Source organism: Sebastes umbrosus, chromosome 1 (genome assembly GCF_015220745.1).
Source record: "Sebastes umbrosus isolate fSebUmb1 chromosome 1, fSebUmb1.pri, whole genome shotgun sequence".
Taxonomy (NCBI): Eukaryota; Metazoa; Chordata; class Actinopteri; order Perciformes; family Sebastidae; genus Sebastes; species Sebastes umbrosus.
Genome location: NC_051269.1, coordinates 15647892 through 15661238, shown reverse-complemented (window position 1 = coordinate 15661238; position 13347 = coordinate 15647892). Strand labels below are relative to the sequence as shown.

General features: G+C 40.4%; 1 protein-coding gene across 1 annotated transcript in view; it reads right to left on the bottom strand.

Annotated features, from left to right (window-relative positions):
- The window catches only part of LOC119492137 (cadherin-22-like), a 191801-nt gene that overhangs the window by 67373 nt on the left and 111081 nt on the right, over nucleotides 1-13347 (bottom strand). Inside the window, exon 4 of the mRNA XM_037776526.1 lies at nucleotides 10210-10504. Coding sequence (XP_037632454.1) covers nucleotides 10210-10504 — 295 coding nt within the window. The remainder of the gene's footprint in view (nucleotides 1-10209; nucleotides 10505-13347) is intronic.

The window sequence follows — 13347 nt, the reverse complement described above, 5'->3', positions numbered from 1 at the left end:
TCCAGGTATTTTATGAAGCACATGTCTACTAGTAGATGTCTTTTCCAGTAGCACATTTTCCTATACAGATACTGCAAAGCATATTTTATTTATTTAGGAACTGTGCTTTAGTCATGATTTCCTCAAACAAAGTGTGCTAGATGCTTGAATTCAAAATAGTTTCTGGTAAAATAAACATTTGGTCCAAAAACAAACTGCTACATCATAGTTACGTTAAAATGATCCTAAGAAGAAATGCACAGGGTCTCGTGGCATTTACAGAGATAACATGCCTTGAGGTATGGAGAAATGCTAGAAAGCCTCAGCTGCTGACATTTGTTTAGTAGATAAAAGTGCAGGACATTGTCTCAAAACATATCTCTGTTGTTTTATGGCCTTTCCGGTTTGTCAATTCCTTCAACATGGCTTTTATATATAACACTGTGTCTTTGATAAAGAATAGGATAAATGTCAGTCCAAGGCTACTATTGTGCTACTTTGAACTCTGTCTTTTGTTGTCTGTGTTTGGTAATTCTACACTACATCAACTTGCATCATTAGTAGATAATAGCTGAGGATAGTGGTCGGCTTAATGCCTGTTATCAGACTGCTATTTGCCTGCCTGTTGTTCTTTGGATACTGCGACTTGTCAGTCAGTGTTACCTGAGGTTAGAGGCTATGGAACAGACGTCGTGTCGTGCCACATCTCTGCCACTCAGAGGTCCTCGGGCCCTCTCTAATGGAACCACATCAATCACAGGATTAGCTCCGTGGAAACGTTTCACCCTGTTGTGATTCCACCATCAAGAGCTGCCCGTCCTAGCCACATTTCCAAACAGACTCCCTCGCTGTCACCTGGCCTTTTTGAGCGGTAGGAAAGGATGTCTGCCTCAGTGACTAAATGGTTTCAAAGCCAACAAACTGTGCAACTTTATCAGTCAGCTCACATAAAGACTGAACAAAAAAACAGAGTGATGGATGTCTCAGTATGCATGTTGTAACACAGTGTAATACTGATTTCAAATTGGAAAATGCCTGTCTTTATTACTTCAATATTAGCTGGGCGTGTGGAGCATAAGCATTAGTTCGGTGTGCAACTGCATCACAGCCAATAATGTCTGAGCCGTGCGTGTCCTCCATATTGCGTCTAAAAAACTCAATCATATTCAATGTTTAACTAGTAGATGCCAAACTATATGAATATGTAGTATTGTCTGGCAGCATACTAGTTTGACATTACTTAAGCCTCTGGGTTTTTAAAACTTTTGAGGCGTAGCTCAAAGCTACATTAATATTTAAACACTTACCATGGCTGGGGAAAACCAAAGGCAAAAGAGATGGATCCAATTCAAATATTAATGATGTGCCTTTTCTAAAAACATAAATATTAGCCCAACAAGGCATCCTACGGAAGCTACCTGGTATTAACATATAGCACTATGGAAAAGCTGTTGTTCCTATGGAAAGATAAATTTAGAGCCTAAGCTCTTATGCTCACATCTGTTAGTGGTAGTGCTATTGGACACACGCTGCCTGAGGCAATACAAAAAGAGGAAATAAATGTTTTCCCATTTCTGTTAAATTCTACAGTCACACTTATTTATCGTAGCACCTAAATCCATCACATTTCTTTAAATATATATATACACACTGAACCACAAACATGTGCCTGTCCATCTGTCTCTAATACATATTATTATCAATATACAAATATTTTGTTTTATTTTGCAGTGTTGTGAGCACAATTTTGAAGACAAATCTCACCTATCTCAATCACTTCTCAAGCGTCTGTAAACTTTGCTGCAAGCGAAAAGTAAAACTCAATATTACTTTGGGAAAAAGATGAGAGAAAAAATAGTCATATACTTGATAAACAAGGAACAGAAAGCTAATTATGAATATAAAACTAAACAATTAGAAAAACATCAGAGGAAGTAATGCAACAGAGAATACATAGAATTAACTAAGAAACAAACAGAGACCCTTCAACTAAACAACATTATAAACTCAATCCCTAACGGTAACACATCTAAAAAATACATGGAAAATCAAGTTAAACAAGAAAAGAAAAATATCAGTTATTACAGTAAAAGAAAAAAGAAAATCTGTAGGGAAACCAACACTGTCTCCTTAGGTACTTAAATAAGTAACGGTTTTCTGTTTGTGTTTTCAGTTTGTATTGTATAAAACACAACCCAAAATAAGAAGGCATCGGCTCTATTCATCTGTTGCATTTTACCGAAGACCAAGCCAACATAACCAATTCACTAATAATACCACATGAATTCTCAACTGCAAAATAATTTGTCTACTATCACAACATCAGGACCTAATGGCTTCCCCCTGACTTCTTCAAACATCTGGCTATTGCAGCTTTGCTTTTTAATGGACCAACTTTCCAAATAAAACAGAACTCTATGCAGACTCCCTGATACCTATAGTAAACCTGTAGTTCTCCTGTCAGCAACACCCTCATTTATCTGGTGAAATACATACCCTCTACTCTTTGACTTCATTGTTATAGATTGGTTTCACAGGAAGTGCCGTGCAGGTCAGTGACTTCCTGGAAGTCACTGAAAGAAAGAAACAATTTAAGACTGCAACTCCCCATAAAAACTTGTAATATTAACATTTCCGTTTTGTACATCTTAAACAAATGAGATATGTAAGGGATAATGCCTGATGAGTGTCCATTATCAGGAATTAATGCGCATCAGACGATTGTATCTGCCAAGCCATAACTCAGTTTCCCCGGTAACACCTGAGGGTTTACCAATACCTAGAACAACCATTACCATCCAATAAGGATATTAAGCAATGGAAACATTGTATACTACTCCAGTAATTAGGATGTACCTTAGCTACAACTTGGCAACAGGAGATATTTCTAGTCCGCTCAGCTCATAGAACATTGGTGCAGTTGACAAACAGTAAATATGATTTGACAGTATGCTTAACAACGAGACTAGCTCGCTGTCCATTTTCATGAACACATGATAGGCGATGTGTACTGTCGGCTGCAGCCTGAAAGTAGCTAGTTGAATAGCAAATGGGATGTGATGGGATGATTGCTTTAGTGATACAAAGCATCAGTAAGTTCAGAGTGTTGTAAATAAGATATTCAGATTTTTTCATGTCGAGGTGTACGCAGCCAGCTGATGCCAATGCCAGCAGAGGTTTGTAGGCCAGACTAGATAGTATTGCAACATACATTGCTTAACAGGACCGTTTTCATGAGGCTTACAACATTTAACCTACAGTATATTGCTCATACCATTTTTCAAACGGTAGGCTGACTGGATTTATCATGCTTTTTCATGTGGCAGTCATGGGCTTGTCAAACTATTTTGTTTAAAATAATTAAAAAAACACTGGTAGTAATTTTTTTTTTTTGTAAAGAATCATGTCAACAATTGATTCTGCTCCACAGATTGGCGCCAGTAGAAATCACATGAATAGACAAAAAATTAATTAACGACCATTTTGCACCAGACAATGCAAAGACCCACAGTGGGAGAATTATGTGCTAGCTACAGTAGCTGTCTTAATTATAATTAAATCAACGTTTCCATTTATTGTAAAATTCAATAGAGATATAGCCAAGTCCAGCAAAGCGGCCTTCGAAGGAGGGTGTTTTTTCACAGTTCGGGACCAGCCTTGACGGGCACTGCTTGTCGGCGCATTGGAAGACGACAAGAAGGCTCCATTCTCGTCTCTACCGCATTGACAGAACTCAGTAAGGCTGCCTTCGCATCGATGGCCTGTCATGGCATTATCTGATGGCTCTCTAGGCCGGCGTCCGAGATTTCAATTTGGCGCAAAATTGACTCCTTCTAATGCAAATGAGCCTCATTGCAAAAAATAAAGTTGAATTTAACTGCGAACAGCCAGTTTTGCTAGAACTACTTAGTAGGTCCATTATCAGGGATTACACCCTGCAGCCAATCAGAATCAAGTAATCACTGCCCAGACTGATAAAACGTGTTATTTAGTGAGCTTTTAGGTGCTAGGCAGATTTTTTGTACCCTTGGATAGAGCCAGGTTAGCTGTTTCCAGCCTTTATCCTAAACTAAGCTACCCAGCTGCCGGATCTAACTCCATATTGTTCTGTCTCCTTAGTATGTCGGAGTGTGTATTGAGCTTCTCTGCAAGAAAGTGAAGGTTTGAGGTTTGAGGTTATGATCTCCCTCTTTGTATGTTGACACATTATGAAATTGTAAGTGGTGTCAGTGAATGCTACTTCTAGGATGACAAAGGGCTTTTTGCCAAATATGAATTTTAGGTTTTTATAATGGAAGGATGGGTGTTTTAAATGAACAGACCTGTAAATCTCACTTTTCCCCCGCAAATGGACATGAGGCAACATTAGCTTTTAACTTTGCAGCTGATTTACATGATGATGGGTCCATTTTTTATTCAGAAAATACAGCCGATGGCGAGCCATACAGAGAAAGATGACCTGTTGCTTTGTAAGTGAGCATCCATTAATCAAATAGACCTATAATACAGTTTTTGATTTCAGACTACAATACATCTTTATCTCCCCTAACCCTGAAAAAACAAACTGAAATATGTAGTAAATTAAAACTAATAATTCAAGAAAACGGCATTATTCTTGTAGCAGATACAACTGTTTTCTTTCCAAATATAAGGTACACACACCCATATGTATTTAGTGCGTATGCATACAACTTTTACAGTGCAGCTATTCTAGAGAATATACTGTAGTTTGAGATAAAAGTCAAAGTCAGTTCAGGAGCATGCAGTCATACCAAAGGGAGGAAGGTGAAATAAAAGGCAGATAGAGGATCCATTGCTCCAACGCACCACTCTGCCAGTAAAATGTACGCATCTCCTCACACAGGTACATGTGTTTCTTTGACCAGACAACAGCCACATCCATTCATTCCCTCAATTTGATGATCACATGTGCACTCAGAGTGATGCAGGGAAACACTATGAACAGGCGTCCAGTCGATCACAGAGTGGTTACCGGGAGACTGAGCAAACTCCAGAGAATATTTGCCAAAAGCCCCAGTTGGCCTTGCTGTGGTGCTTAACATTGAGCCATTGTCCTGCTGGTTAGTGAATTCATATCATTGTACACAGTAAGTAGCTTTCAAAACTATTAAAGTTACACACCAATCTCAAAAGACAATTCTGATATCAAATAAAAAAAAAAAAATAACCAACTTTGGTTAACACGTTTTCACCATTCATTTGTTTTATTTATCTCAGCAATACTAACTAAAAATACACCCAGCTATTGGTGGTGAGCCAGCAAACTGTCATTTATTAGTGATGCACTTCACCTCTAGGCCACACTGACTACGTTAACGTTCACAAAATATTCATTATTTTCCCCTTATTCTGAAAAAGACAATATACTAAGCTGTTTACATGGCTAATGGAAATTAATATTACACTAATATTCCCGTTTACATGCAGCTGTGCATACTGTGATTAACATAACCGGTGGCAGACATGTTCGACCTGGCGAACACAGCCTCCCTCTTTCATTCCTTCAACCATCCTCTTGAAAAGATTGATGTTGCGATATTTGTGCATATACAAAAACATGTTGATATCCAAGTCTTTCTTAATGTTTAAAAGTAACTGTGTTTCTCCATCCGACCGGAAATGTGGGGTTTTCTTCTGGGCATGCATCTCTGCAGACTGTCAGCTAGTTGGTTTGTGTACAACGCACAGAGCTGGCCGAAAACAGGCAAGAGGCCGTGTGACGCAAACTGACGTAAAAACACCAATTGAGACGCATATTCTGAATGTGCTGTATACATGTCCAAAGAATGTTCCTAAAACCTGAATAATATTGGCATATCCCACGTCCTAATGAGAAAATGCTCCATTCGGAGTAAGGTTTAATTCAGAATATCTAAAGGGAATATGCGGTTTACATGACCCGTATCAGAATATTATCATATTCGGAATAATAGTGGAATATTAGTGGAATATTAGTGTGAAAATGTAGTCACTGTTGTCTCAGCTTACTCCAACTAAACTCATATTACATATTTTTAATCTGTATAATAAACAAATACAACACATTTTTATTTGGGCTGTAATGAATGTGAGTACTCCCTCGGCCACATCTTCTAGTCAGTTTCTTTGTGGTTGTGTTCAGTCCAGGATGTCCTCTACCGAGACACTGTATTAAATCAAATTTTCACAGTCTTTATCATCATGAGTCAGAGGACACAGCTAGCGTTCAGCAGAGCGACTCCATCCATGTTCCCTCTTCTTTCCCAACATAAAGACATGCACGGCTCTCAAAGCAACATCCAATCACCCGTGCGCTGCAAATTTGATTTAAGACAGCAATTTCATTAGCCGCAAATTTTCCAAAGGACAACACAGAGCCAAGGCCCTCACATTTCATCATCATCTTCGCTGCTCCTATTTTATTTGCCCTCTCTTCTCCTTTTCAGAAAAACCGACCCTTAAAAACAAACAAACAATGTACACAAATATAAATTTTGGTAGCAGATGCTGAGCAAGCACGCAGACTGACAGACAGACAGACAGACAGCAAAGCGAGGGATGGGTGGAGGAGGTAAAGCTATGACAAAGACGTGCACTGGGAGACATGACAGGAGTGACAAGTAAAAATGAATATGCTTCAGGCAGCTGACTACTGATTACTTTCTTACTATTATGGCCTCACGTTTTCCAAAAGTAGTTTTCTGTACGGTTGGCCGTAAAACAGCACAGTGAGCATATCACTGGTGCGGCTAATGCTCGCAACCTGCTTCCATCACGGCATAAAAAGCAACCCTGCCTCACATTACAGGAGCTGTGTCAAATTACATGAAAAGGACTGATTCTAACCAGGTTTTGAGTATAAAGTGCATTCACACAGGAAAAGGGAAAAAAAATCAAGTCTACACTATTAAAGATGACAGCATCCTCATGTGGCGTTAACAGCCAGTGTTACTGGACGATGCACTGCACAACAGAAATAGAGGAGCTGCTCACAGCTGGGAAAAAAAAGAAAACAATTGTAGAGGTGTTGAGACAGCTCAAAGCACATATTGCAAAAGCAAATAAGTGGCTAGTGTTTCTTTAGTTTAAAGAAATCCAATAAAAAAAACTAAATCCAACAACGCATTGAGTCAGTTTTTCAATGAATTCGGATTACTTTCTCTATACAACACTCAGCAGCCCCAAACCCATTTGTAATAATATGAATCTTTCAAAATATGTTACAAAAATATAGTTTGATTTTCAAAGAAGGTAGAAAAGTAATTTCCTAAAGCAGCGAGGCACTGCAGTTTTTTTTTTTTTTTTTAAATTTACTCAACTTTTAAACAGTCCATTTGTTGGGGATTATTTTTAGCCGTGGATTAACACACATTTGGTGCTCAGGGTGAGTATTCACGGCAGCAGGACAGTGTATGTGGAATTGACCTAAAATAAACTGCTGTGGCCATCGTAATCCCCAGGGGGAACGGCACGGCCCACTGACGTATTAGTCACAGTAGACATCTACGAATCAGCTACTGTATATCAGGCCTTGGTTACACAGGCAACACTTGTTAGTGAGGTAGGTCTTGTTGGTTGGGGATTTGTTGACAATAAGAAAAACATAGTATTAGGGGTCGGCAATATAGCAAATATACTCGATTTATTGCGGCTTGTTCTACGTGGGATGTAGTAAGAGATTATATTGCCAAAGTCGAGTATACATTTTTTTAAGCTGCCGGCATGAGGTCCGCTTTGGCGTTTCCCCTCCCCCCGTGGCTCTCACCCTTTCACAAACACACTCTCATGAGCGAGTGTGTGTGGCGTATGAGCATGAATGTACATATGAAGCGTATGTTTTTGTATCTGCAGGGAAGCAGAGAACTAGTGAAGAGCCTGGAGAGAGCGGAAAAAGCGAAGCGCCAAAACAAGTTTATACGTGTTGAGGTCGGAAAAGGTGATGAAAGATGCCAGCCTCCACTTCAAAAAATATGTTAACCGCTTTTTAATAATCGCACACAGTCTCTGAACATATGAGACATACCGGTTTTGAACTGTCTGTGGAAAGAATGAACATGTAAGAGTCTGTCCATTCTGGATAAAAAGATCTGTTTTCGCTGTCTGCAGTTGTCTTTTGATTCGTCTCTCCCATGTGTGTGTGTGTATCTCACTCAGTGATGCGAGTCGAAATGTGCAGATTTGATTGGCCGAGCAGCATCACGTGAGAAGAGTTACAATGCATGCAATTGGTCTGTGAGTTTCCTGGGCCGCTAAACCAGTGCTGTAATGGCAAGAAAAGCTGTGCCAGTTAAAATAGAAAAGCTCTGTCAAAATGTAATAATCCTCAATAACTCTTCATATATATTGTATATCACGACATAGTCTAGGCGACATGGCTCATATTATTTATAAGCCCAGCCCTACATAGAATATGGCAAACCTTCTCCATTAAGTGATATTCTTCACCTATTTGAGCTACGCTTCAAACACGGCGGTCCAGTAGGAGGTCAATGAAGCCGGTGAGTGACATGTGGCAATCTAGCTGGTCTGTCCACTACATTTTATTCCCTCTTTACTCCCTTCAGTTATTGTCATTGTGCTTGTGACCTTATCACTGACATGCCAGAAAAATACTGCTGGCCTTAGCTGATGTTCAACAGGGGAACAGCAGGAAGAAAAGAAACAGGGACAGGGCAGGAGAATGCTTGACTAAGCAGTAGCTGTTACCTCATTAGGGCTAGTGCTTCCACGACGATGTTTAAAACATGAACCGCACACTCATTTAGTGCATAATTTGACTGAGGTGCGACAGGGTCGAACAAGGGGGGGAGCAGCCAAAGTGGAAGGGTCGTGATCATTAAGATTGCATTAAATAACATTAACTAAGCGTGGTCTCTGTGACTCCATTTGTCTCCTTCTTGAGGAGATAATAGCTCTCTTGCTTCCCAAGGTTTTGCATCGTTTTCTAACACTGCATTATTTCTATTCTATTTATCTCTCTCATATTTTGCGCTACTCTTCAATTGCTCTGTCCCTCACTCTCTCTCTCTCTCTCTCTCTCTCTCTCTCTCTCTCTGTCGCTCTCTCTGCCTCTCCCTCCCACTCACTCACACACACACACGCAAACACACGCACACACACACACACACACACACACACACGCACACACACACACACACACACACACACACACACACACTCCATTCAGTTTTAGAGAGCACTGTAGGCAGAAATGCCCATGGTTTGGATCATGCTGAGGAAGCAGGAATTAATTCCAATCAGGCTTGAACAGGGAAGAGCCATTCCATTCTGCGCCACTCCTGGAGTCACTCACCCAAGAAGCACCCCCACCTCTACTGCATATACTGCGCACACACACACACACATGTGCACACACACACACACACATGTGCACAAATCAGTATCAAACACAGCATTCTGAGCGCACATGGTATTGTGATATCGCTTGGCAGCCAAACACAATTGTGTTTATTAAACATCAGCGGCGTCGGTGACGTTAATACCGCGCTAATGAAGCCCCCGACACCCTCGTTCACCTGTCTTCTCCATTTCGCAAAGAGCTTTAAGCAGCCATGGGGTGCTGCTAATACTGTTGCTCACAATAAAAAAAAACATGTTTGTCAAGATTAAAAGCAAGCATTGTGGTTTCAATATCAAAAAGCCTCTATGTAAATATGGTGCACCCTCGCCATTATCTACTCTTCTCTTTCCCCCCCTCGTTCCTCCCTGTCATCATTTGCCTCATAACAGTGTGTCAGAACACAGCCACAAAGCTCATCTGGGAGTAATGCAATTCGCCTCTCCTTTCTCCTCCTTTTATATGCCTGCACCGTCTCCTTCATTTCCTCCATATCATCCCTACCTACGGGGTCTGACACAGTTCATGTGGGGATCCTCCTCAAATGTCCATGTCACCATTCTACCTCCTTCTCATCCACAATGAATTCACTGACTCCAAATCTATTTTCATCTCCTGTCTGCTTTTTTTTTGTCCCCCATTTCCACAAAGATGGAGAATTTTAGCATATTGCTCTTCTTGGCATTTTCTAGCTTCCCCTGAGCCAAGGTGGACAAAGCATTATGTTACACACCCGTACTTATGCATCATAAAATATAGCTGTAAAACTGGTGATTCTATACAGTATGTGCACCTTTGGGCAAGGCTGAGCTCAAAGCTTGTAACAGCTATCCAGATGGTCTCTGTCTGACTGCAGTGTTTCTTGTCCTTACCTATGGGTGACAGCTCTGCCACACTGCCGATGTAGGGACCCTCCAAGAACTTGGGCTCACTGTCGTTGATGTCCTGGACCTTGATGACAAACTCGGACTCGGATTCCAGAGGGTCGTTGGAAAGCCGGTCCCGGGCTCGGGCCCTGAGTGTGTAAAAAGCCTTCTGTTCTCGGTCCAGTCTCTCCGTGGCGTGGATGTCTCCCGTTAGCTCGTCGATGATGAAGATGGAGCCCGCCCCTTCTCCAGAGATAGTGTACTTGATGTTGCCTTCGCCTTCGTCGGAGTCTGTATGGATCTGTAATTTCAGACAAAATAATTGTGAGGACGATGAGTTCATAAAAGGAGACGCCACCTATATATTGTTTATTTTATTTCATCACAACACCATTGCAACCCTTACGCCTCAAAATGACGTTTATATAATACTACTTTGGTACAGAAAACACATTTTATTAGAAATGTACAGTTATGCGGCCCAGATTATGTTTTTCCAACATACTGGGGAAAATGTTGATACTGACAATTGTTCGCTGAAAATATAACCCATTTGTTTTTTATAATATCCACTCTTGCACTACAACATCCACTTATAGCAACTGAAGCACAATATTCCTGTTTTTTTATGGTCATGTTTAGGCTCCTTTCCTTGACCAAGGGAATTGGTTAAACACTGAAATAGTCAACAGTGATTTGAAGCACAAAGCAGGCCAAGTTTACTTTTTCATGATGCTTTTGTTGCCTAAACCTAAACAGTTCTGATCTCCGGTGTACAAGCACATATTGATGTTCTGAGGTGAGAATTCATAAACAGTTTACTTTAATATAATGAAGTGTGCTACATAAATAAAAGTCTTCCTTTTTCAGAATATGTTTGTTGCAGTAGCTACTAGGGGCTTCACAGAATAGTCCACTATTAAAATCACTAGTCGACACTCTACATTACTGTAGACTAATCTTTCATCCGCGGTTTTAGCACGGTGCAGTAATAAAGCAGTGGAAATGCATCTACAGCAGATATGCTGGGGGCGCGCTGGGTTGTTGTTGTAGTCATAATTGTCATGCGTGACTTTAACACTGTGCAGTGTGGGGCGCTGAAGCAGCAGACATGCAGCAAGAGGCAGAAATAAACGTGGCTGTATACTTCCCAAAGCTCGACTACAAATGTTGTTGAACATAGATTTATTTGAACAATCGTTTCCACTTTATGCCATAATAATTTATGCTAGGATCTTTAGAGAGGGAAAGACTATCCCTGCAAGAAAGCAATCATGTTGCTACTGCAGTCAAACAGTATCTCCAGCTCAGACAAGCCAGCCAGCTGGGGGTTTAGTCCAACCAGATTGCGGCTGATTTGTAAACAGCCTCTCAGAGCTAAATGAGGGCTATTTCACCTACCCCCAGGTGGGTCCGCCTATATCGCTAAACCCTTTACTGGTTGTATTTCACACTTTTTTGACGAGAATTGATCATTGTCAGTGGATGGAAAATAAGATATATCTCCCACGGTTAATTGATTAGTTGACTACTTTTGGCAGCAAAACGCAACATTTGTGAATGCCCTGGTAGCTACTGTAATTTAATTTGATTAAAGTGGAAATCCTTAAGATTTCAATCCTGGTTGATTTAGAATTTATATTTGAGTGAAAACAATGGAATTGTGCTTTTTGTCTTTTTGTTGATACATGACAGTGAGCTTCAAGTTTTAAGAAGTGTATGCATACTTTAATTTTTTGTGTGTATACAATAAAGAAAAACTGTAATAGAGCATTCTTCTTCCAGGAATGTCACCACACACACCAAGTTTGTAACACTGCAAATATATACATAATGCAATACTTTCATCAGTGGACCATAGGTTCAATCACCATTGTGTTACCTTCTTCAGTGAGAGATAGTGACTTAACAACAGACATTTGTTAAGTCACAAATGAAAATCTTCGAGATTTCCACTTTAAACTCAAGTACTATTTATTTGGAGTACATTTCAAGGCTAAGAAGTAAAAATCAAAAGATGAGTTTTTCAAACTGTTCTACAATTTATGAACATTTTGAAGCAGACAACACGAGCTGTCTGTGAACCCCCGACCACAGCTGGTCAAGCATCGACTGTGAAGGGGTCAAAATCATGGACCAAGAGTCGATGGCTGGAGAGCAATCAGGAGTTACAATCTTCCTTTAATACGTGGCTACTTGTTATCACATAGCTGACATCCCACACTTGATGACACCTGAGCCAGCAACATTCAGTGATGAAGACTGTTAGATGCGGTTCAAAGTTCAGAAAAACTATCATGTCTACCTTTGAGTTGAGATTACTACGTCACGCATTTCAAATGGAATTTTCTATTTAGTTTCAACCGCTGTGAATACTGATGGTTTGTGCAATTGATAGTTGTCAGAAAATGACATTTGGTCGTCAGCCGTGACCAAAAGAAATTAATCCACTTCTTCTACCCATTCCATTCCCTTATCTTATTCCCGAATAGCTATAGCAGCTTAAGGCCTTCTCAGTGCTCCTTATGGACCAGCCATCATTGTCGTCGTGAAAAAAACAAAAAAAACAGACACCACAGTTCTAGTTATGATTTACACCTTTTCTGCACATGGTGCCCTTCACAGGATGTGACGCCCAAATTAGGAGATCAAAGTCATTTCAAAGATTGTTAAAGGTAGAGACATAGAGGTGCCGGGGCTGAAAAGTGAACTTAAAAGAGCCCTTATAAATCAGAGCTATAGTTCCCCCCTAATGTGATTAGAAGACATTCCAGAGGCAGCAATAGGAGCAGTATTGGTCCCCCATCCCAACCTCCCCTTTGGCTCTTTAGTGAGCACTAAACCTGCTCTCTCTCCCTCACACACACACACACACCTTCTATCTGAAATTATAATTCAGAGCTGTCTATGCAGTGTAACTGTGGTTCAATCTACTGAGCAGACCAGGGGAGAGGGGGAATTGCCCTGGCCTCCCTGGTTAATATTTTATAAAGGCTTAATTAAATACAGGCTTCTATCACCCTCGCGGGGGTTTTCATTAAGTATTTGTCGTAAAACCGCGGAATAATGCAAGCCTGTGCCTTGATATTGCTTCCCTCATCCATTTTCCCCTCCCTTTTTATCTATCTGTTTTTGCCGTTCCTC